The sequence below is a fragment of the Mauremys reevesii genome, linkage group 7 (assembly GCF_016161935.1).
Source record: "Mauremys reevesii isolate NIE-2019 linkage group 7, ASM1616193v1, whole genome shotgun sequence".
Taxonomy (NCBI): Eukaryota; Metazoa; Chordata; order Testudines; family Geoemydidae; genus Mauremys; species Mauremys reevesii.
Genome location: NC_052629.1, coordinates 30,509,086 through 30,535,514, shown reverse-complemented (window position 1 = coordinate 30,535,514; position 26,429 = coordinate 30,509,086). Strand labels below are relative to the sequence as shown.

At 38.8% G+C, this 26,429-nt stretch overlaps 1 protein-coding gene across 4 annotated transcripts in view; it reads left to right on the top strand.

Annotated features, from left to right (window-relative positions):
* IDE (insulin degrading enzyme) overlaps positions 1 to 26,429 on the top strand; it is a 95,188-nt gene that overhangs the window by 52,770 nt on the left and 15,989 nt on the right. For all 4 annotated transcript variants that reach the window (XM_039546991.1, XM_039546988.1, XM_039546989.1 and 1 more), the window contains exons 14-19: positions 2,177 to 2,259; positions 9,072 to 9,216; positions 15,760 to 15,870; positions 18,432 to 18,552; positions 21,528 to 21,619; positions 25,874 to 25,985. In XM_039546991.1, coding sequence (XP_039402925.1) covers positions 2,177 to 2,259; positions 9,072 to 9,216; positions 15,760 to 15,870; positions 18,432 to 18,552; positions 21,528 to 21,619; positions 25,874 to 25,985 — 664 coding nt within the window. The remainder of the gene's footprint in view (positions 1 to 2,176; positions 2,260 to 9,071; positions 9,217 to 15,759; positions 15,871 to 18,431; positions 18,553 to 21,527; positions 21,620 to 25,873; positions 25,986 to 26,429) is intronic.

Genomic DNA, 26,429 nt, shown 5'->3' with positions numbered 1-26,429 from the left:
AAGATTTATATTCCAATTATTTTTATTTTATAATTATATGATAAAAATGAGAAAGTGAGCAATTTTTCAGTAATAGTGTGCTGTGAGACTTTTTGTTTTTTTATGTCTGATTTTGTAAGCAAGTAGTTTTTAAGTGAACTGTAACTTGGGGGTACGCAAGACAAATCAGACTCCTGAAAGGGCTACGGTAGTCTGGAAAGGTTGAGAGCTGCTGCTCTATGATCTTCTCACCCTTGCTTTTCCAGAGATATTGAAAGCAAGTACGCTGGCAGGACACCAAATCTAATAGATCTCTTCAGTCTCTAATTTCTGTGACATGCAACCACAGTGGATAATTGAGGAAATTAATATTTGTGCATCAACGAGTAGCAGTAAAATATTGTAATCAAATTCAAAAGACTTCAATGTAGAAGTTATCATAGGCTTCCAATCAGGAAAGCATATCTATTCAGAGCAGCACTTAAACACATGTGCTTAAGTTCCAGCTCATTGGGACATAAGCATATGCGTACATGCTGTCATGAACAGGGATGACTTAAGTCTGAGTGTAAGTGCTTTCCTGAATTAGAGTCATAGAGTTGAATAGGGACAGACATCAGGTTCAGGAAACAAGACTATATTCTGCTTTCAGAAGGCTATCTTCACAAGAACAAAGGCTAGACACTTTTTTTAAATTAAAGCTTAAATACTACAAAAACATGAGAAGCTAGCAGCATACCAAAAGAAACCATTTGCTATGAGCCGTGGTTAGTGTCACACAGCTTTTGAAACTTGATTTGCTTTTTAAATCCTTTTCTTTTCTTTTTCTTTTTTCTTTTTCTTTTTTTTTTTAAAGCAAAATCTTTCAAAGCTTCTTGAACTGACACAATGGACACAGTAACTGCCATTTTACTATTCTGTTCCTGCCAGCAGATAATTTATTGTGAATTTTGTATAGTAGCAATAATATTACTAGAATGAAAATTTCTGTTGTTATAGAAATAAGTTATCTGGAAAATTCAGCATTGCATTGTAAGTGAGGGGTTGTGTATGGGGAGATGGGCAGTGAGGGAGAAGGCTTAGTTTTTATATGTAAAAAGCATGTGAAAAGTAAATTATTTATTTATGTATTAAATTTTATACACTATAGCATTTGTGGTAGTGGCAAAGGTGATTGTCTATGTTATAAATTAAAAAGCCATGCAATAAAATATATTTATTGTGTGTCTTTGATGGCCCCACTTGCACTCTGCTCACTAGTCCATCTCCTTCTTGGACTACTGGCATTCCAAACCTATGAGCAGCGACAAACAGATGTTTAAAGAATGCCCTGTCCCCACAAAATCAGCCTGCCATAACAACGTTACCTCTTTCACCGTATATGGAAATTAAAAAAAAAAAAAAAGTGGGGAGAGAAATGATAGCAAGGGTTAAAATATGAAGATTGTCTGTTTTACGTCAATTTGTTTGCAGTTCTTTTGAATTTTTTCCTCCACTGAGAATTTTAAAATAAAAGTTTTAGAGGACTGCCTTTTTTTAATCACTATATATTCCTGTTTATAAATGGATAGATATTTTTGTTTTCAGTATTGTTATAACAGTGTAGTGTGTGTTCATAAATTTTATTAAAAGACTGGTGATTAAGAAATAATATACTTAGCCTGAAGTATGGGGGTGAGATTGTCTGCAGGTCCAGTGCTGAGGGTGGAGGGAATAGGACAGCTATGGTGACTTTAAGCCATCTTTGTGTCCTCCTTATCCTCAGCTGCTCTCTGGAGTGAGTTACAGCAGCCTCCCTAGGCTGACCTATTAGCCACACACTACCCATAATCTCCACAGTTCTGCATGATTCAGCCTTGCCCTGGCACATCCCTACGCTAGAGCTTGTAAGGTTTCTCATATGGCAGCTTTTTTGGCTGTCTTCCACAGTTCCTGCTCCAGGGGAATTCTCCCCCAGCTAGACATGGAGTTTTTAGAGCTCCTTTACACCATTCTGGCCTTTTTATCAGGCGTAAAGGAGCCCAGTGAGGTGAGAATCTCACTCCAATGCCGGATGGTTGTGTACACCAGTCATGTATACATGTATTTAAGAAAAAAATGTAAACTGAGAGTAGAAGTGATAAAATGCAGTTTGTAAAACAGCATAATATAAAGTCTTACGTTAAAAAAATTTAAACTTTTTTTTTTCTTGACACAGGACACTGCTATGAGCAAACTATGGTTCAAGCAAGATGACAAATTCTTCTTGCCAAAAGCTTGTCTCAACTTTGAGTTTTTCAGGTATGCAGTATATTAAGTATATCACAGTATATTAAGTATATCACATTAATTGAACTCCCAAAAGTTTCTTATTCTTTACAGGAAATCTGCATTTAAGTTGCAAAAACTTTCATGCGTGCATTAACTCTTCAAAATGATCTAGAGTACTGGTTTATTCTGGTTTGGTAACATTAGACAATACAACACATCAGGAAACCTCATATATTATGCAGTAGTTGAAGAAAGAAGCAGTTGGGGGTGTTTAGATAAATATTTATGAGAAGCTGGTAATAACATTAAATACTTAATCCAGTCTCAAAACAATATATATTAATCCTTTATTTGCCATACCTGAAACACATCTGACAACAGCTACTGCTTATTATTCGCTTTGCTGTTTCAAAGATGTTATATTTTAAATTATGAATAAATTACAAGTTCAGTAATTGATGGTAGAGCTTTACATATTAAATATTATGCTGATGTGGTTTTATACACTTTTTATATAATCACAAATCAGAGTAGGTTTTTGTTTAGTTTCTATAATGCATACATAGATAAGATTTAAACATGATTCAAAGTTTTTATTTTTATGACTGTTATCAAGTCACTTTTAGATTTTGGGGGAAACATCTTTGATAGCAACAGATATGGAGATCCCAAATGAAGATACATAACATCACATTGGCAGCATATACAGTAAAGTTAAATCAGGTCTTGTATTATTTTCTTCATGGGGAGTTGTACCATTTGAAAACATTGATAAAGGCAAGAAAGGCCAAAGCAAGAGATTTACTTCCAGTTGGAATTCTCTGAAAATAGTTCTGGGAATGTGGAAACCTGTCTATCTTTTGAGTGCTGTGGATCTTTCTGCTGGAGCAGTCATTTTCAGCTCTTGGTTTTGAAGCAGTATTGACTGTTGAATGTCATTTGACAATGATTCCCATGCTGTGCCAGAGAGCGTCTAAATTATTTCAGAACCTCTCCTTGTTTTTCCTGATGGATCAGAGTGATGATTTTTAAAAGATTAGAGTATGAGATGTTATAGCCACTCATGGGTTGAATGTTTGTCTTGAATCGCCATTAGGAGTGTGTTGTAGGTGCTATTGGCAGACCTTTAGGAGTTTCTTCAGTATCCTAACAAACATCCAGCATAAAAAAATTGCCATCCATATAATATAATCAAAATTAATAGATCATCATATAGAGCCATTCTAAGAAAGTCTGTTGCGCACACTCAACAGTGAAAAACAGCAACAGTGGTCATGCTCCCTTCATTAGAAAATAGCAAATAATATGTGTAGAGGGCCTTGTGGTAGTTATCTTCCAAGTTCAGGCATATTGTATGAGGGCATGGGAGTGAAGACTGAAAAAACTGTAGTACTTGCCTGTAATGCTTACCTTCTGAAGATACTTTGAATGTAAACAGTTATCAACTCACCCGGTCTGAGGAAACTTATTTCCTTTTCTAAATATTTAGGTGCAATAAATTACCAGTCTGTATCATACTTGGCTATCTGACAAGGTCAGGTTTCACTTACTACAAAGTTCCAAGTCATTAGAATGATTGTTAATATGGGGGCCACTAGCCTGGCCAGACACTGCCTTTCTTTCCACCTCCCTTTTGAAGCTACAGGACAACCACTGAAAGTACAAAACAGAGCAAACTAATTAATATCTATGTCTAAGAAAATGGTGGGAGGATAAAATGGTAATCTGTTGGGCTTGCCTATTTTATAAAAATAAGAATTAAAGGTAAGTAACTTTCCTTCTCCTCTTTCTCCATTTCTACCTGCTGCAATAGATTCCCACTGCAATATGTACGTCCAAAACTGGGCACTTTGGGATGCACAGAGACAGGTTTTATCTTCTACAGGTTTATGAAAGGCTGTGAAATAGCTTCCAAATGAACTGTGAGGGACGCCATTTGCAACCCAGTGTATGACAAATGAAAAAAGTAATAAAACTGTTCTAATGTAGAACAAGTGAAGAGATTTGCTTGGACATATTCACAACAAACTGCGAACCTTTTGCCAGTTGAATTCATAGACTCTCCTGGTATGTTCTTTCTGAACAGCTAGAAGGACTTGAAATACCCATTTAAAATGCCAGAATGATCCACCTTCCTCCTCTGAGGAGCAATGATCAGAGGTGAGGAGCCAGAGATGGGATCAAGAAGGTGTCCTGATTTTATATGATCAATTCTGAGGAGATACGTGGCTTGGTGAGATTGACCACCATCATCTCCAACAGAAGTGGAAACCAGATTTATCTGTGTTAATATTTGACAATGAGGTTACATTGAACATTTGTCTCTCTTGAGCTTGGCCAGGACTGCTGTCACAAGAAGTAATGTGGGACATTAATCTTTCTCCGTGGGAAGATGAAAGCATCCGAGGGTTTTCCGGTCTTTGTTTTTTCTCTTGAGCAGAATACCGATCAGAGGTGTAGTGAAGAGGCTTACCTCAGATTCCTTGCAAAAGATTTGAGACACCATAACCTGCTCCAGAATGAGTTTACTTTGAATCATTGGAGTTCAGTGGAAACTATTGAAAAATAGTCTCCCTCATTACATCAGACCCCACTATACCCCCAAAAAGTCATCTGGAATATAGCCTTTGACCCTTTAGGAGGATTTCTACTGCCTGCAGCTCTGAGCAGCCAGGATCCCTGGAGCACTTTTTGGCTGAATGATGCTAACAGCACCTGTTGTGTTGATGAAATTAAAACTAAGAAAATGAGGATAGTCAATCATTCCCTCTCATCCCCCAAATTTTCAGCATGGACCAAGGATATGGAACTCTGTGAAGCTTCGATGGGTTGAAGACTCTGGAAACCCTGGGATGCAGGCATCATGTGAAACTTGTGTTAAAGGCCTCTGGATGCAGGCCTTGTCAGACACTCCATAGGGTGTTAAATAGCCGTGGGTGTTATCTAGAATATGATTTAGGAATTTTGACAATCAGTCATTTTAAAAAGAGAATTAAAATAATGGTTTAATAAGGACGTTTTCCAACCTTTTGTTTAACATGGTTGTAGAGTCATTCACACTGGCAGGGGAACCAGGAGGCCTACATTTTAGATTTCCCAGGGTTTAGGCAGATGGCTATTAAAATTTGGTGCTGTTGTGTTTTTTGTTTTTTTTTAAATGGGCATAGTCTGCATTCCTATTTTGGAATTTTGTTTATTTGGAAACTTATATTGGCACGCGTCACTGAGCAACAGAGTGCTTTACATTTATAAAAATAATAAATTGTAAAATAGCCAAATGCTAGCATTTTAGCTTCAAGGCCAGTGATGCAACTGTCTGCTCCATTTGACCGGAGGGAGGGGTTTGAGGAGGAAACTAGGCTGGGACTTTCAAAGAAGCTTAAGAGAGTTAGATGACTAGTTCCCATTGACTTTCAGCAGAAGTTGAGTGTCTGACTCACTTAGGCTTCTTTGAAAATCCCAGGGCTGATCCCCAGTCCTCTTATTAAACTCAGCCCGAAAGCTTTCAAAGGCCTGAACAGATAAGTCTTATACTGGTGGCCAGGGGCGGCTCTAGACATTTCGCCACCCCAAGCACGGCGGCATGCCGCGGGGGGCGCTCTGCCGGTCGCCGGTCCCGGGGCTCCGGTGGACCTCCCGCAGACGTGCCTGCGGATGCTCCACCTAAGCCGTGGGACCAGTGGACCCTCCGCAGGCACGTCTGCGGGAGGTCCACTGGAGCCGCCTGCCGCGCGACCGGCAGAGCGCCCCACGCGGTATGCTGCCCCAAGCATGCGCTTGGCGTGCTGGGGCCTGGAGCCGCCCCTGCTGGTGGCCTAAAGTGTGGTAAAGTTTAGCACTGATAGACCACTGGAGAGAGCAGGTTCAAAAGGCCTGGGTCCTTCACTGAGAATTCCCTGCCATCAATGGAAAGACAGATGTAGGAAGGGGAGTTTTCTTTGATCTCACACCATTTACACTTTTATATCATTGCCAGCACCTTGAATTTCATGTATAGAGTACTGTTTGTGCTTAGAGGGCCTTGCCTCACTCTATTGTGCACTAGCTGAAGTTTCTGGGTATTTTATAAGTATAGGCCTTAATAATGTGTATTTAAAATAATCCAGTCTGCAGGTTATAAAAGTGTGAATCGCTGTGGCTAGGTCAGCATCACAAAGGAACTGTCAGTTTTCCAGGCTAACCATACATGGAAATAAGGCACAGTTTGCAAAAGTTGTCACTTGAGGAGCAGCAGTGGCTTCAGTTGGAACTCCTAGATCAGGGGTAGGCAACCTATGGCATGCGTGCCGAAGGCGGCACGCGAGCTGATTTTCAATGGCACTCACACTGGCCACCAGTCTGGGGGGCTCTGCATTTTAATTTAATTTTAAATGAAGCTTCTTAAACATTTTATAAACCTTATTTACTTTACATACAACAATAGTTTAGTTATATATTATAGACTTATAGAAAGAGACCTTCTAAAAACGTTAACATGTATTACGGGCACGCGAAACCGTAAACTAGAGTGAATAAATGAAGACTCGGCACACCACTTCTGAAAGGTTGCCGACCCCTGTCCTAGATTGTGAAATGTACTGGCAAAGATTGGACATATACCTCCAAAAGAAGGTGTATACCCCATTTTTGCCATTTCCCAAAGCCACTTCTTCCTATCTATCAGCATCCTTTTTAATTTATCTGGATTAAGCATAAACCACTTTTCTCCCATCTACTTCCCTGTCTATCAGGTACTAGAAAAGAAACAGTTATATCTTGGTTTGACCCCAAAAAAATGTTGATCTCTGTGGCATAACATAGCTATGAAAGTACAGGCCAGAATTTCTCACTACTGCCCCTAACAGTTATACATACATATTGGAGTCCTGCTTAATGCACAAGAAAATAATAATAAATATTCATTGCCGCATTTTGGGATCTAAGAGGAGAAACAAACCTTATAAGAAGAGCCTTTCCATCTCTGCCAATAAGGCTCCATAGGCAAGTCAGAAGCCTTGTGGTTAATGCTATTGAATGACTGCTGGTAGAGCTTAAAAATCAGCAAGGACACTATCTGTATCATTGCTAGGAGGAAGTCAACAACCATGCACAAAAATATTGGATTTGTACTAAACTCATGTCTGAAACCTGGCTGGTAAGAGCAGGATGTCATCCGTGAGATCAACATGTGATTGAGTTGCTCCAACAACACTTTCTCAACAATCCCTTGTTTAAAAATGATAGATTAGAAATTAGCACTAGCTGGTGAGGTTGGTAGCCTCTAAAAAAAGCTTCTTAAGCAATGCCCTTATTATCACCATTTTAAGGATGGCTTATATTCTGTTTTCACAAAGTGAATTAAGAGTTCTAGTCCCAAATGCCCCTATTGGTCTTCACCAGCCAAATGAATAGCAAGAGTTATAGTTGTTATAGATACTGAAAATAGCCCAGAATAACAAGTCTTGGTTCCGGTATCACACCTGAGAAGAATTCAGTCCATTTGGGGGGTAATCTAGGAGTCTAAATGGTTGGCTGGTATATTACCTTGATTTCAGAATTTTATCCTGGAAGATGCATAAGTGGACATATTCAAATTAATCAGTTGTTGGGATGTTCCTTAGATAGATAGAGGGAAATGCAAATAACAGCCCTATCCTACCTTGACTCATTTTAGGCTCATGCTAAGTATTCAGGAAAGGACCAGCCAAAACAGAGCCTGTAGCATTGTAGTGGGTTGGCAACTTTAATTGATTTGGAAATCTGACTCTGAAGGGCCACTCAATTTCTGTATCAGGAAACGTATCCTTTTAGTTCCTCTTGTCATCCCATTCCCTAACTTTAGGAGGTTGGGGGAGAGAGAGATCCAGGTTTTGCCAAAAAAAATTAGGAACTTTAATGTTTAAAAAACATTTGCAGTTCATCCTTAAGTGTTGCCACAAATGTGTGTTGGAAATGGGACTTGTCTTCATGTATATGGTGAACACTAACATGTATTTGGTAATCAGTACTTCAACAAGGAATTATTTCCTGTACTGCTTTATTATGTCTGTGACATTCTATTATAAATGTATGTACATGCATATAATGCTATTAAAATAAATATCTGACCAAAATAGGAATAAATTATTCAGAGTATTGATTTAGCTTGTGGTGCTCTAATAAATACCAATATTTAACAGATATCAATATTGTTGAAACATGGCTTGAGTCTTTGAGTTGCCTTTCTCTTTTAAGAGATGTGTGTAGCTACTATATAAGATTAGATAACACTAAGAAAACACTGGAACTTGTACAGTTGGTTTTCATTAAAAAGACACCATTTATCTCCTACAGTTACTATACCATGGAATGGGAGGTGCTGCAGTTATTTCCTGCTCTGAATATAGGAAATCCTGCAGTGCCTTGCATACAATGGTTTTGGTAACTGTTCATCTTTATACATAACAACTATTGTATTTTCTGATTGCATGAAAGAATTAATTTGCTTAATGTTTAGTAATTGGATTAATCTTAGTTATTTATGTTTAATACTTAGGGTTTATTAAGTTAATTATGCACTTGATGAGCTCTGACTTCAGCAGCAGAGTTAATATAGCATGATATGATTTACCAGTTTAAAAAGAACAGGAATTTAAATTAAAGTCCTGAATGTATATTTATAATGGGGCAACACTGAAACCGTATGAAAAATCAACCGTTATTTTTGGTTATCTGTGTGTTTTCTTTTGAAATCGTAATACTGCATAAGGGGACCCAACAGCATAGCATTTAAATATTAAATTTTCTTGAGCTCAAACTTACAGGGCCAAAAGGACCTGGGAAGTAATTAAACTGGATATTTTACTTTCAACATTTTCTTCCAGCCCATTTGCTTACGTGGATCCCTTGCATTGTAACATGGCCTATTTGTACCTTGAACTACTCAAAGACTCCCTCAACGAGTATGCATATGCAGCAGAACTAGCTGGCTTGAACTATGACCTCCAAAATACCATCTATGGGATGTATGTAAGTACCCAAATCAAGGAAAATCTTAGAGCCTTTAATCTACTTCCACTCATCAAGTTTTTATATTGATTTGATGGAAGCATTTTTATTTAAAAAATGGCTTTTTTTCCATTGATGGTCTATGATTTTATTTTTAGTCCTTTTAAAATCTTGATAGCTAACCATACTTTCTCATAATTTGAATGTTAAGTTGAATCTTGTTTTAAGTCTTCAACAATATTTCCATTTATACTAAGCAAATTTACTCCTTTCTTTTACACTATTCATCAGATTAGCTAGCTGTAAGATTTGCTCCTCCTCCAAAAAAGAAAAAAAAAGTGATTCTGTTCCTAATTCTGAGTTTCAATTTAGTTTCATTCTGTGTCAGATAGCTGTTGAAAGACTTTCTGACAAAGAAAAAAAAATCTTCACATTGCTGCTAATTAAGCGGTTCACTTCAACTTTCTTTTCTAAGAGATACTAATAATGAGGCTGCATATACATACTCTTCAGTCATGTTTCTTCATCCATTACTATGTCACTGCTTGAGGTATCAAAGCATTTCTTTTGTTTTTCTTTTTGTTAGTCGCTACATTTATGCTGATCCTCTCCATTGCAACATGACATACCTGTTTATCAGGTTATTGAAGGATGATTTAAAAGAGTATACATATGCAGCACGCCTCTCAGGTTTGATCTATGGCATTGCATCAGGAATGAATGCAATTCTTGTAAGTAAGAAAAAAAACACAGGAAGAAGTGAAGACAGCTTGAGAGTTAAGTTGAGCTTGGGGAAAACATTGACTTCTGCATTTCTAAACAAGATGGTTAATGGTTTTTTCCTTGCATCTATTTCATGATGATTAAAAACCACAGTTTTTTAATCATTAGTGAACAGTTTGGTTAATTAGTGAATGTGTGCACGCTGCAACTGTGTGCGTTCTAATTCACATTTTTTAACTGCTTACACAGTAACCTTGAAAGTGTGATGGTGTGTTTGTATATAGAATGGATTAATTCTGAACTTTCAAAATAAAAAAAATTTGGTGTTGTGTGAATATTAACCCTCTAGATTTCCTATATACTTAGTACCTCCTAATTCATCAGCAGTGAGTTATGAATCCATTTCTGCATGTTTGTATCAGACTAATACATTTTTGTGAATTTCCTTTGGAGTTGATTTTTGTCAACCATTTTAAAATCCAAAACTATGGCAATTTTTAGCAATAAATATTTATCTTATGATGTATTATCTTATGATGTATTTATCTTATGATGTATTTAGGCTTTCCTAAGATATTTCTGATAAGTTATCAAAACCTAGCTTGCAGTTGTGTTAAAGGCCTTTTATTAACAATCTTTATGTAACACACCAACACCAACACCATCACATTCCTATAGAACACAGTGCTACTTCAAAGAAGAGCTTAGTGGACAGAGTGTGCTATATATTGCCTTTGAATTTTCTGTGCTCAAAGGCTTGTAATATCTTTTTCGTAGTGACTTTTTTAAACTCCACAAAATCCTGTTTCCAGTGGTTCCACGTAATTGGCTGAAAACGTATACATATTTTTATTCTGAAAGCTTGCTGACATTTTCAAGTTCAGTGGTCAGAGTTAATTCTAAAAGAAATTATGCTCATTTATTATCAGATTTTTAGTTTTTTATTAGCAAACATAAATTAGTTCATATTTTGGAAGCTTATTTTAAAATTATGGGAAGATTCCAGTTTCATGCTGTAAAATGATATTACTCTGAATTGGTATCTGGAACCCTTAGTCTATATATCTATCTATATTTTTTTTTTTACAGTGTAGAAGATCTGTGATAGGTATTCTGCAATTCTGTAGTACATGCTGTACATTCGACATGCTTTTATAATGTTGATATCCTAAAGAAGGATGAATGTTATACTAAACCCAGAGTGTTATATGTGATAGACATACATTCTATAGCACACATTATTGTAGTATCTGAGTGCTCAAACTATTTATGTTCAACTCAAGTATATTATTTTATTATGACTATATATATATCAACCTTTGTCATAAAATGCATTTTTTATATTTACTTCAAAATCATATGGTAAATTATTCAATATTTTAATAATAGTGAAGAAAAAACCCTTTTTACTATATAGGATGAAATCTTCTTTCTGGAGCTTCCAGTCATAACTATAATATTTGATTCCTTCCTTGGAAAGATTGTCATTGCATCCTGGAAGATTCATAGGAGGCACAAAGGAGAGATAAGGGAATATAGAGGCAAAATCGACTGGACATTTTAGATGTCTGTATATTAATGCAAGAAGTATGAAGAACAGGAAGAACTAGAAATATTAGTGAATAATCACAATCATGACATAATTAGCATCACAGAAACTTGTTGGGATAATTCACATGACTGGAATATTGGTATAGAAGGGTACAGCTTGTTCATGAGGGACAGGCAGAGAGAAAGGAAGAAGTTATTGTCTTGTATATCAAAGATATATACACTTGCACTGAGATTGAGATAAAAGTGGGAGGTAGACCTGTTGAAAGTCTCTGAGTAAAGATAAAAGGGGTAAAAAATAAGGATGATGTCATGGTAGGGGCCTACAATTGACCACTTAACCAGGAAGAAGAGGTGGACGAATTTTTTTTAAACAACTAACAAAATCATTCAAACCACAGGACTTGATGGTGTTAGGGGACTTCAACTACCCAGACACCTGTTTGGGAAAATAATACAGCAGGGCACAGATTATCCAACAAGTTCTTGGAATTGCATTGGAGACAACTTTTTATTACAGAAGATAGAGAAAGCAACTGGGGAGAGGCTGTTTTAGATTGCATTTTTATAAATAGGGAGGAACTGGTTGATAATTTGAAGGTGAAAGACAGTTGGATGAAAGTGATCATGAAATGATAGAGTTCATGGTAGGAGAGAAGAAAGGGCAATAAAAGCCAGTGGACTTCAGGAAGGCAGACTTTTGCAAACCCAGAGACTTGGTAGGTAAGATCCCATGGGAAGCAAGTCTAAGGGGCAAAAAGAGTTCAGGAGAGTTGGCAGTTTTTAAAGAGACATTGTTAAGAGCACAAGAGCAAACTATTCCAATGTGTAGGAAAGATAGGAAGTATAATAAGAGAACACCCTGGCATAACCAGAAGATCTTCTATTACCTGAAACTCAAAAAGAGTCATATCAAAAGTGGAAAATAGGTCAAATTATGAAAGATGAATATTAAAAAAATAAAAACCCACCAGAAGCTTGTAGGGACAAAATTAGAAAGGCCAAGGCATAAAACGAGATTAAACTAGCTATTGGACATAAAGGGTAACAAAAAAACATTTTACAAATATATTAGAAGCAAGACAAACACCAAGGACAGGGTTGTCCCCTTACTTATTGGGGGTGGTGGTGGTGGTGAAGGCAATAAGAGAAAACACAGTGAAGGCTGAAGTGAGAAATGCCGTTTTTGGGGGGGAGGGTTGTTTTTTTTTTTTTTTTTTTAATTTTCACCAAAAGATTAGCAGTGATTGGATGACTAGCATCACGGTAGGCTCTGAGGCTAAAATAGGAAAGAAAAAAAAAGTTAAGAATCACTTAGACAATTTAGATGTCTTCAAGTTGGCAGGATCTGGTTAAATACATCCTAGAACACTTAAGGAAATGGCCGAACAGGTCTCTGAGCCATTAGTGATTATCTTTCAGAATTTGTGGCGGATGGGAGAGATCCCAGAGGACTGGAAAAGGGCAAATACAGTACTTATCTATAAAAAGGGGAATAAGGACAACCCAGGGAATTATAGTCCAGTCATCTTAACTTCAGTACCCAGAAGGATAATGGAGCAAATAATCAATCAGTTTGTAAGCAACTAGAAAATAATAAAGTGATAAGTAATAGTCAGCATGGATTTTTCAACATATCATGTTAAACCAACCTAATATCCTTCTTTGACAGGGTAACAAGCCTTGTGGATAGGGGAGGAAGCAGTAGATGTGATATATCTTGACTTTAGTAAGGCTTTTGATACTGTTTCATATGACCTTGCAGCAAGAGAGATTTAGGTTAGACATTTGGAAAAACTGTCTCACCATAAGGTGGGTTAAGGACTGGAACAAATTACCTAAGGTCATGTTTTTCAAAATTCGGGTACTGGGTCGTGACATGTAAGGCACTGGGTCACTTTCCTTAGTACCCAGGGACCCTCGCAGCTCTGGTCAGCATTGCCGACTGGGACATTAAAAGTCCCATCAGTGGTGCTGCCCAGCTAAAGCAGGCTAGTGCCTACCTGTTCAGACAGCACGCTACGCCCTGGAAGCAGCCAGCAGTGGGTCCGGCTTCTAGGCAGGGTGGCCACGGGGCTCCATGTGCTGCCCCTGCCCCAAGCACCAGCTCCGCACTCTGCTGGGCAGGGTGGGTGGGAGTGCCTGCGGGTGAGACACCCCTCCCACACCCTGAACCCCTCATTCCCAGCCCCACCCTGCAGCCCTCACCCCTGCACCCCAACCCTCTGCCCCAGCCCTGAGCCCCTCCCACACCCCAAGCCCCTCATCCCCAGCTCTGTTGGGTCACAGGCATCAACAATTTTCTTCTACTGGCTCCCCAGAAAAAAAGGTTTGAAAACCACTGAGCTAGGGAGTTTGTGGAATCTCCATCCTTGGAGGTATTTAAGAATAAGTTAGACAAAACTTATCAGGGATGGTCTAGAACAGGGGTGGGCAAACTGTAGCCCATGAGCTGGATCCGGCCTACAGGATTGCCATCCCCATGGCGCCACGGGCCCAGCGCCCGCTGCTGGAAGTGGTTGCCAGGGCTGGCTCCAGGCACCAGTGAAGGAAGCAGGTGTTGGGGTGGCATGTCTGGGTCTTCGGCGGCATTTTGGCGGCGGGTCCCTCGGTCCCTCTCGGAGTGAAGGACCCGCTTCCGAATTGCCGCCGAAGAATGAAGCGGCTTGGTAGAGCTGCTGCCGAAGTGCCGCCAATTGCAGCTGTATTTATTAATTTATTTTGCTTCACTGCTTGGGGTGGCAAAAAAGCTGGAGCCAGCCCTGGCGGCTGGCACCACATCCCTGCGGCCCCTGGGGGAGGAGGGGGCAGAGGGCTCCATGCGCTGCCCTCGCCTGCAGGCCCCCTCCCGCAGCTCCCATTGGCCAAGAATGGGAAACCGCAGCCCATGGGAGCTTTGTGGGAGATAGCCGCAGGGGAGGGCAGCGCATGGAGCCCACTGCCCCCCCTCCCCTGGGGGCCGCAGGGTCGTGGTGCCAGCTACTTCCAGGAACAGCGCGGGGCCAGGAGAGGCAGGGAGCCTGTCTTAGCCCTGCTGCGCACTGCCTGCCACCCCAGAGCTGCTCCTGGTAAGCGGCACCAGGCCGGAGCCTGTACCCTGAGCCCCCTGCCACACCCTGCACCCAAACCCCCTGCCCTGAGCCCCCTGCCATACCCCCTCCTGCGCCCCAACCCCTTGCCCTGAGCCCCTTCCTGCACACAGCGCCTCACCCCACATCCCAACCCTGGCTCAGCCCTACAGTCATGGCCCTGCATGCAATTTCCCCACCCAGATGTGGCCCTCGGGCCAAAAAGTTTGCCCACCCCGGTCTAGAAAATAGTTAGTCCTGCCTCAGTGCAGGGGACTAGACTAGATGATCCATCAAGGTCCCTTCCAGTCCTACATTTCTATGATTCTGTGATCATAATGTGTGTGTCCCCTTTTGATTCCTGCAAACAGGACTTAGATCTTGTATTTTCCTTTGTTTGGAGCCTTTTCTCATCAGATAGATTCTTCATAGGATGAAATAATTATGTAGCCTTTCTTTGTATTTTATAGATACTCATTTTGTAATTTAGGTGATTTAATACCATGTGCATATTACCCCATATGCAGCCTTATCAAGACTTTGTATAGAGGTACCCATATTGCATAACATTTGAGACTAACATTGGGGATTGGTCCTGCTTTCGCAGAGGGTTGGACTAGATGAGCTCCTCAGGTCCCTTCCAACCCTGATATTCTATTATTCTAACACCCTGGGTTTTGTAAGCTAGCATCATACTGACTTTTATGTCTGCAGGTGTCCACACTGATGCTAGTCTCCTGATATTATTTACTACCATCCCAGTAAAATATATTTATTTATGGGTCATGAGGGAAAATTAAATATAGAGTTGAAAATAGGTTTCTGGGGTAACGTTTGAGAAGACTAGGAAGCTAGTTTTTATTACTATAACTAGAAGTCCACAGTGAAAAATGTTTTTGAGTACTTCAAACATACTTTACTGACTAGAGCCCATAGTAATAAACAGTTAGTCTATACTCAGACACATTGCTGCTTTATTAAGCTACAGTGAATTTATATTTGTCCTTTGCATGTAAAACCACCAAGACATACAGTATTGTCTTCATCAATATTGTATCACCTTGTGAATAAAATTAATTTTAAATTGATTTAGTCGAATACCTGTGTTTTTTCTAATTGGGATGTATGAGTTTTAGGCCATTATAAACACTTAAAATTATTTTTTTTAGAAATTGCTCTTTGACTTTTCAAGTTTAAAGAAACTTATGCACTCTTTCCATAGCTTTCTGTAAAAGGTTATAATGACAAACAGCATATCTTGTTAAAGAAGATCATTGAAAAAATGACCACCTTTGAGATCGATGAGAAAAGATTTGAAATTATCAAGGAAGCGGTAAGCTCTATGGAATTTTAATGTGATTGGGATAATTTAAAACAGAATACATTGACTATGAGTGAAATGTGAACATTTTCATGGAATTTGAGAGCTAAATCTGCCCAAAAGTATAGGGTGAAATCCTAGCCCACTAAAGTTGATGGGAGTTTTTCTATTGGCTTCAGTTTTGGGTGAACTTCTAGCCAAGTATTTAAATGACAGTTATACAACTTCAAAAATATTGGCCCTACAGTCTTTATTCAGACAAAATGTGTGGTGAACTTTTCCTAACTGCTGGATTGTGCCTTTCATTTATAAAAAGAGTAGAACAGTGGTTCTCAAACTTTTCCATACTCCGATCCCATTTACAACAAGAAAAAGATTTAGGATTTCAGTCTGATCTAGCCATAAAGAAACAGGATAGATAGGAGGGATTGTTGTGACCCCTCTAGACCCAGGGGATCATAACCCATTTCATGGTGTAGGATATGCAGTACATGGATATGCAGAATTCTGGAAGTGAAAACTGGCACAAAATTCAGTGATCCATATTCATATACTGCATTTTACAAATGGTTTTTAAAAAACTTTTGAAATAGGTTACAACTTCTTTGTTACTTCTGTTAGTCCAATCTAGAAATGTAATTGTTTACATCGGAGTTGTCTACATAAGAAGAAAGCATTATATAATGTAACAAGAAACTTTTAATTTTAATATTCAAGTAGGTGAACATCATATATAAGGAAGATTTAGTCTAATATCAGGGTCTGTATATCTGTGGCACGTTGAATTTCATTACTGTGGTAAACTGACACACATGGCAGCATAAAACAGACACAAATTAAATTTAAAACTAAGGAAATCCCCAAAGAAATTTCTAAATATATCTACACGTTATCTATAATGCATACTTCTTGGGGATTTTCCTTTTATTATGAGATATTTTCTCATTTATATCTCTAGAACTCAGGGGAGTTTTAGCTCAGAATTTATTTTTCATTATTTTGCATATTTTGTGATTATGTACAATTTTTATTGTATGTATATCCATGTGTGTAACAATATAAAGGAAAAACCAAAAAAATCAAAATCTAACGAGGAAAAGTTACATTTTCTTCTCCCACAAGCTCATCCATGTTAAGAAAGAGTCGGCTCCTTTCTTCTTATGAAGCAGGTGAAAGAGGGAAGGCGGTCTCCACCAACTTTTTCCTCTTTGTCCCAGAAACACAGAAAGAAAGACAAGATGCAAGGGGTATGGTGCCATCAGCCCTCCAAAGCTGGTTCCAGTCCCCACCCTCCCCTTGTATGAAGGTGAAGGGGCTGTGCTGCAGCAGACACTTGGAGGCCTAAACTTGTTCCTCCTTTTCTTTAGGGGATGCCTTCCCCTAAACCCAATTCCAGTTTTACACGGAACTGGACCCCTATGGAATGAGTAGCTGCACTGGACACCTGGCACCTGCTAAGTTGTGAGATCTTGAACCTTACCTCCTGATCTACTCTACCAGGTCTCTGAGCTGCCATGGGGAAGGAAAAAAAACCACACACACACTCCCCCTCACTGCCAGATTGGCCATGGTGGGGTGTAAGTCATTCCCAGTCACAAATGAGGCAATTAGTACGATGCCCATAACAGAGAAAAAAATCCAGTCCTAAACTAATCCTGGGTTAGGAGGGGGCTCAGCTGGAGGAAGTAGGGTTTATATACTCTCTCCCCATGTGCAGGGGGCCAGTGGTTTACCTAAGTCCTACTGACCTGCCTGCAGGCTTAGGTGATGCCTTCCACCCCCTGGCCACCCTTTCCCAATTCCCAAGTGGGAGGGGACTTTAAAAGGAGACACTCCTCTTTTTTCCTGTCAGTCCAGACAAAGCCCTCTCACCTTATGATCTCAGGGGTTGCATTTCCCACCTACCCACTGGCCTCTGAAAAACAGACTTTCTCTTGTGAAATTGAGGGTATGCTTACCTGTGGCTATATGGGGACCCAGTAGATCCCACGTTGCCAAGGACTGTTAGCTTGCTCTTTTCATTCTTTCTGTTTGAGGAGATGGCTGTGTTTATTTTGCCTGGATGCAAACTGAGCAAAAGAAGAGTTGTCACAGCCCAGCTCACAAGGATAGATTCTTTTGTTGTTCCTTTTGTATGTAGCTGCCTCTGTCTGACCGTGTGAGACTAGGGCACTGGACAATTAGTTATAGTTTGCAGCTAGTAATGAATTTGGTAATAGTTGCCACAGAATATATAGGCCTTGACTAGAATGATTAAAGATATTGGTTCGGAGTTATGTGTCATAATGAATTAATGGAAAAATGCACTCTGAGAATAAATGTTTTCGTCAAAACTGAAACTAACTTAGTTCCTAGCTTCATCATCATGTAAGCAAAGCTGCATCATCGTGAGCATAGTTCAATCCAATTACCGTATTATGCTACTCAAGAAAGCACAAGTGTAGAACAGTTGCTGGCATCTGGAATGTGGGGTTTTGGGTTGTATACAAAGCCAAGTAACTCAGGGTGATGTTGCTGTTATATCCAGAAGTTAAGTTTTGTAATTATTGAATGTCCTATTTCAACCTTGTTAGTACATGCGATCACTTAACAACTTTCGAGCTGAACAGCCTCACCAGCATGCTATGTATTACCTCCGACTGTTGATGACAGAAGTTGCTTGGACCAAAGATGAGTTAAAAGAAGCTCTAGATGGTGAGTTCCTGCCAATTTTTAACAGTTTGTTTGTTTTACCGAATTCACTATTTTGGCTTGTTTTGACTTTTGTCATGTTTAGAATCCTGAGCTTTGTATTGTTTCAGTAGAGCTAAGAGTTTCCATTTTTGAATGGGGACATAGTCTGTTGTCCTCACAAGTAATTACTTAATCAACATTAATGGAGCTACATATTTTGAACTCTGAACCATATTTTGCAATATTTGTACAGCAGTTGCCTCATAGTATTTTTAAAAGTTTGAGAAAAAACTGTTTATTCTTTTTAGTTTAGTTTGGGAATTAAGATTTTTTTTAAATTATGTACTTATTTTTTGATGACCGCTGTGTCAAAAATATCTGGAAAAAAGCCTACAAACTTTTCATGCAAATAGTCCTTAATGAAGAACAAATCCCTCACTATATTCACTGGGGAGGGTAATTTAAAATATAAAAGTTACCAACAACCTCAAAATAATCTGAGGCTGTATCTATAATTTTAGCAGAGGCTAGTGAACTTTACACGTAATACCCCACTCTGGCCTGACATGAGAACGGGCTGCTGTTGGAGCAGCCTCCAGAAAGAAGATGGTGAATATCTCCTTGGAGTACCCCCAACAAATGGTCCCAAAGATGTAAATTAGGGCCAAATCTAGCATGCCTTTCTCATGCAAGTTTTGACTTTGTTGGGACTGCTCATATTAGTGAAGTGGGCAGGATTTGGCCCTATATTTCTATCTTTTTGTAGCTGCTTCCCATCTTCTAATTTTCAGACATCTTATCACCCTATTAAACCAGCCTTACCAAATACTGCTTTCAGCTGAATGCCATCATGAGCAAAGACGTGAACTTGCCTTTCCCTCACCCTGTTTCCCTACGTGAGATATTTATAAAGAGGTGAGTGTGCACATCTTGTACACTTGCTACTGAGGCAGGCTTAAAATATATTGGGCACTGTATGCCCTTTAATTATTGCAAAAAAAAGCTTTTACCAGAAAAATATCAGCAACAAAATTTAAAAATAAATTGTATAAATCTTTCCCAACAGGAACCCTTGGGAATACCTCTGTGGTTGTACAGTGCACAATGAGGCCCTGATTCTGATTGAGGCTTCTGGGTAGTGCTGCAGGATAGTTATTTAATCATTCTTGGTTGATGTATTTGACTCTAAAAGATGCCAATGAAATATCGTTTTAGAGGGAAAGAAAAATCCAATATGGTCAGAAACTGACTATACTGTATATTGTTGCATCCCACAATTTAAGGCTCTGATCCTGAAAGCTGCTCCATGCAGGCAGTCCTCCTGTACATGCTATAGGGGGTTTTAGGGTTGCCACTTTTGGTTGGACTTACTCCTGCAGGTTTCATCACATGACATAATCTTTAATTAAAGATTAATCTTTAATTCTTGGAGACTCCAGGCCAATTCTGGAGGGTTGGCAACCCTAGGCTTTATACTAGTGCATGGCCTGACTGTACAGAGTAGCTTTGGGACTGGACCCTAAATGTTTTGTTCTGTTGTGTCTGTACAGTGTTAAGTAAGGTGACTCCCAATGGGCCCTACTGAAGTCAGTGGCAAAACTAGCATTAATTTCAGCGAGAGCAGGGTCAGCCCGATAAAGGACACTTCCTTCCTCTTCCTAGGAATTGCAGATCCTTTTTTATATTTACTAACTTCTGTCCCTTAACGTAATCCATTTAAAGTTTAATACTGAGTGTACTTAACATGGGAATTTAACACTGAATTGCTGTTCAAAGAGGTTAAAGTCTAACTGTTTTGCAAAATTAGAGATCTGCTTGAGGGACAATGATTTTTTGGTTTGATTTTTACTACCATCATCCTCACCACCACTACCAGACGACCCCAGCCCTATGTACTGCTGACAAATGTTTCTTAAGTCAGAATTAAGAGACTAATTACACAAACAATAAGAGACCTCTTGCCTTTTCCAGGAGACAAAGTTTAAATATAAGGTATGACTAACGAAGTGAGAGCAACTAATAATTGATTTGGGGTGAGGAAAGAAGTGGAAATGGTGTGGGAGGGCATTTGTTGGGGTTGCAGTAAGAGGAAAAATTATTAAGTATTGATGATATTTTAGGATAAAAATATCTACCTATCTTAGGTACTTATATGCCCTATTACAATAGTAACTGAGAGCCTCACAGTCTTTATCCTTAGAAACACCCCTTTGAGATAGGGAAGTGCTATTATCTCCATTTTACAGATAAGAAAATGAGGCACAGAGAGAATAAGGGACTTTCCCTAGGTCACACAGGGAATCTGTGGCAGAGCCAGTGAATTGGACCCCAGGTCTCCTGACTCCAAAGTCAGTGCTCATACCAGGGGACTATCTCTTAGTCTGCTGATTCTGCCTATTGGTTCTAATATGTAAATTGTATTTTGCTTTATGGACAAGAGTAATACTGATTGTAAAAGTGTTTAAAATATGAAAATCAAGTGTGTGTGTGTGTGTGTATATTATATTATACAAAAACATTCTTAATTTATATGATTTATTGCTAATTACTATAAAACTGAAATTTGAGTTCAGAAATTGTTTTAGTCTAGGTAGTAATGTACTGTAACTTCCAGAAGAATTGTAAGCCACATGTTCTTTATGTAGTTAATAGCTACAGCTTTAACTCTCAGCCCCACCTAAATGATGGTAACTATTTTCTCTGGAGAGTGAATGTGTGTTCAGCATGATTGGAGAGCAGGGTTGTTGTTGTTTTTCTTAGTGGAATCTGGGTCAGATGCTAAGTGAATTCTAAGCAAAGCAAACTGTGCAATGAGTGCTGATATTTAAACCTGGAAACTTTCCAACAATTAATTTTTAAGGAAAAATCCATTGCTTTTGACTATTATGATTTTCCCTTTTCTCCAAGAAATGGATCATATCTGCTGAAGATGAGGTCAATTCCCTGTAATGTAAAAAATCATGTGATTGATTTAACTGTCGGTTTATCTATTCTAGATGTCACTCTTCCCCGCCTCAAGGCCTTTATATCTCAACTGTTGTCACGGTTACACATCGAGGCTCTTCTCCATGGCAATATAACAAAACAGGTCTGATATTTTCTTTAATAGAAATAGTTTGTATTAAAAACAGGATTTAAAACCAAGAGTTTATTTAATTGTCCCAAACTTTAAAACAATTTTTGCCAAATATGATTTCATAGTCTTCACTTAATTTTTAGCTGTTTTACAGCCAGTATATCATGATGACGCTTTTTCTGCTGTCGGTCAGGCTCAATGTCCTTTGACTGTTGGTATTTGAGATTTACTGTAATAGAAAACAGTTTATGATCTAAATATTTTAAAGTCTGCATTGCATGTTATTACAGTAAGTAATTAGGCTGCAAAAGTAACTGTGTGCTACAGCTCCTGGTTTTCCATTTACAAGCTTCAGACATGTGACTCAGCTGACTAGCAAAGGTTAAAAAAATCAGAATCCTTCAAAGTGAAGCATTAGGTACAAGGCTAAGGTGTGTGGGTCCATAAATCAGACTTCTAGTTCCTTTTCCTTGTGAAAGTAAAAGGGCACTGTTAGTAAGAGGCACAGACTATTTAATGTGTCCTTCCTTAAAACTGTAATGAGTTGCACTTCTATCATGATACTATTGGGAATGCTGCTATGTCAGCCCCATGGGAATAGATGTAGCCATTTTAACTGTCTCACAAAGGAATTGTCACATGCAGTATTTGTAAATGCACTCAGCTCTTTGGATAAATATGATACAGACGTGCTTCTATACTAGTCTAGTGAAAGTACACTAGCACTAGACTATCTTATCTTAAAACACTGCAGGTCCGTGGAGAGGGAAGTGGCCAGCAGCAGTGAGGGAAAGAGCCAGAAGGATAGGGTATAGAAAGTTGGAGCTTTAAATAAGAGCTCCAGGAAGGTTGTTTTTAATTTTTTTTGTACATTTTTTGTGTGGAAATGTAAACTAAAGAATAATCCCATCTTCCTCATAACCCCTTCTATATGTGAACAAGATGTGATTAAATTCCTCTATTAAAGCACCACAGAATTACTCAGGACTGAGCCTTGTATTGTGCTGACATGTACCCAATCATGAGAAAAAGATGTTTTCTGTAAGCAGTCGTGTGGGTGGCTTTTGGAGGGATAAAAATATACATCACTGCATATGGTGCATCTATGTATTTGGAGACCATGGTCATCAGAAATGATCTGCAAGCTTCTTTTGAGCTCTGTAACCGGGTCCTTTCCTGGCCTGCCCCCCTGGTGCTCTGGGCTCCTTTAATAAAGCTCCGTCAGGCTTCTCCTTTGCAGCACCCGTGGTTTATTCACAGAATAGTTCCCACCACCAGCAATACTATATACAAACTTTACAGGCTTTTCTCCTCTTTACAGGGTTTCTCCCTTCTGTCTGGATACTAACCCTTCCCTGGCCATTCCCCCCATGCACTGGCTGCCAGCCAGGCTTTATAGCTCCTTCCTGAGCAGGCCCACAGGTGCAGCCAGTTTCTGGGGCCAGGCACCAGCCTTCTCCCCAGCCCCAATCCATTTCCTCTGATTGAGGCTGGCTGAGCAGGGGCTGGTTAGGTGCTTCTGCAGCAGCACCCTGCTACAAGCTCCTTGCAATCTACCTGTCTGCTTAGATTTCTATTCTGACGTTTGTATTTTGCCACAATAGGGTGTTGATTTCTGCTTACTAGTAGGCTAATGGTGCTCACAGTGATACCAACATGTTATAAATATTCTGTGGTAATTTGTTGTTTTCTAGAGTAGAATACATATTATTTTGGCTTTGCCTTGAAAGTTCCTATTTTTCCCTCATCCCTTTTTTTTCCTTTTCTTTTCCTTCATAAATTTAGAGATCTTTTGCAGGTTTTTTGCAAGAAATCATTTTTGTGTTATGAGTTTACATGGCAGAACAGAGTAAGAGGTTTGGGTTTCTGCATAGAATTTTGAAACAGATTTTATAAGAAGTTGGTATACTTTTCAACATGTAAGCCATGGCACTTAGCAATCAAGCCATTTGAAGTTACATATCTCAGACTTTTAAAAAATGTTGCCATACATATTGTTCTCACACACCCCGTCCCCCACTCCCACCATATCATCACAGTCAAGTTTTAAAGACTTTTTTTTAAATTAAAGTGTAGTTTTCAATGTAATTTACTGAAATCCTTGCTTTTTTTAAAGATCAACTTTTCATAAAACCACCTGAACTTCAAATATCCTATGTATTTGATGCTGTTTAGGTTGAAACTGTAGATTTACTGAAAATGTCTATAACTTTAGTACTGCTTAGGAATAAACACTGTATTGTGTATTTATAAAAAGCTAATTATATTTGACATTAAAGGAAAATCTAAATTTATTATTTTAAAATAACTATTTTAAGAACTCCTATTCAATGAAAATACTAACATCCACATTTAATAACTAAAGCACAGCAATGTAGTCTACATCTGTGGGTATATTCACATATTGGAGCATCTGGGTAAAATTTTCAGAAGTGCCCAAGTAACTTAAGATTCTAAGGTTCTTTTTCAATACTCACTTAGGCACTTAGGAGTCTAGTAGGGGTATGTCCACACTACCTGCTGGATTGGCGGGTAGCGATTGATCTATCGGGGATCGATTTATTGCGTCTTGTCTAGACGCGATAAATTGATCCCCGAATGCGCTCTCGTCAACTCTGGAACTCCACCAGGGCGAGAGGCGGAAGCAGAGTCGACGGGGGAGCCGCGGCTGTGAGGACAGGAGGTAAGTCGAAATAAGATATGTCGATTTCAGCTACGCTATTCCCGTAGCTGAAGTTGCGTATCTTACATCGACACCCCCCCACCAGTGTAGACCAGGGTCTCATAGAAAGTCGATTAGGCACTTTTATAAATTTTACTCTCTGAATTTAGAACTATGATCAACGTTGCATCCAAACTATGTTACTTCAGCATTTCCTGCCATGTTAATTGCCATGTATTGATGTTTGTATGTTGTATACTTTAGTGTATTTTAAAAAAAATCTGATAAGGTTTCTGAAAGAACAAATGAAGTTTATAGTTTTCAATTAAAAATGGTAACAGCTGGTCTGCTACTCTGTCACATACCTTCTCTCTCTCTCTCTCTTTTTTTTTTTTTTTTTGACTTCTTAATTCTGTGTGCTCTGTTTGTGGGCACAAAGGTACGAACTCAGCAAGGTCTTTAAGCATGTGAGTCATCCCATCCCTATACAGTAAACTCCATGTTTTGAATTCCATTGACTTCAGTGGCACTGAAGCTTGTGCTTAAGTGCTTTGACAAATAGGGGCAAGATTACTCACATGTTTAAATGATTTGTTGAATTGGAGTCTAAAAACGGCTTCCTGCAGCATCTCTGTATGCCAACATAGCCTGCCAGGCTAGGAGAAGAAAATTTTAGTTGACTTTTCCCAGGGAAACCTGCGTCTCAGATTTGAAGAATAAGAAAATATGGTGGTCCTAATTTTTTTTTTTTTTTTACTCAAGATGCTCTAGTTTACTTTTGAAACTTGTGTTGTCCCTCCCTAAAGGAAATATTTAGGATTTTAGGAAGAGATTCACCTAAGGGAGTTAGAGGCGTCTCATTTATTTTTACTAGGAGTTGGAGCCTGATATCATTAGACTCTTTTGAAAATTCCAGCCCTAAAGTGCAGGCCTGCAACTGTTAACTCAGTCTACGCAAGTGAAATTTACTTGCTGTCAGATTAACAGTTGTCACTGGCTGCTGGACAAAATTATTTTTCCTATTCTCCTTACCAGCAGATGGAGGCAGGAAAAAAAATCCTGTCATTTTTATCCCCGTATACAAGGGGACTGCCTTGATCCCAACAGTCCCAACTCCACCAATGCAACAAAATGGGGTGAATAGCTGTGCTGGTATAGAAAGACTTGGAGAAACCAAATTAACAGCTAACAAAATGTCATTTGTGTATATAAATTGGGGAGTACATATGCAGTTTCCAAGTTTGCACAGATAAATACTTCAAGGGTAAGAAAGTGAGAGCACATTAAGAATAGGTCCAAAATGTTTAGCTAAATGTGTAAAGATGAATGTAGCCAAAGGTACGCTCGCCAGTAACACTGGGTTACTATAAAATAAATAGTAATAAAATAAATAAAATAAAAATAAATAATCTAATGTAGGGAAAATAATCTCACTTATTTTCACCTTATTTTTCACTTTCTTATACTTTGTTTTAAATTAACCATTCCATCCTTCTATTACTGATTTTGCATCTCACCAATAACTGCTGTCCTTCAGTGTGCTGCCAGATTTAGGATTGTCAAGGACTAAATAAAAAACTTGTAATTAATGTCTTCTTTTCCAGGCTGCATTAGGAATTATGCAAATGGTTGAGGACACTCTCATTGAGCATGCTCATACAAAGCCCCTCCTTCCCAGTCAGCTAGTAAGATACAGAGAAGTGCAGCTTCCTGACAGTAAGTTGAATCATTTTTTCTATGTTATAAAGCAAGTAATTTAAAGCTGTTTCCTGGTGTCTTCTAATGACTTTTGAAGTGAATATTACCTGTAGTTAGTCTAGAAATCAACTTCAAAAGATTTTGCACTGTAAATCTTGCAGAATTAAATGGGAAATATCATTATATGAAAAGTAGTATAGGTAGGTCTGTGATATTAATCTTTCTGTTATGCTCAGTAACTGTTTTTTGTAGAACTGTAAAATAATATTTAGCTGCTTAATATATTGGAGTTTTGATGTGAAGGATGAATACAGACATGTGGCTTGCACAGCAACTTGAACAAAACAACATTAAAGTAAAAATTGTTCTTCGAATGGATGCAGACATGTATTCCATTAGGGGTGTGTGTGTGTGCTTAGTGCACCAGAGCCAGAGATTTTGCCTAGCAATACCTGTGAGGGA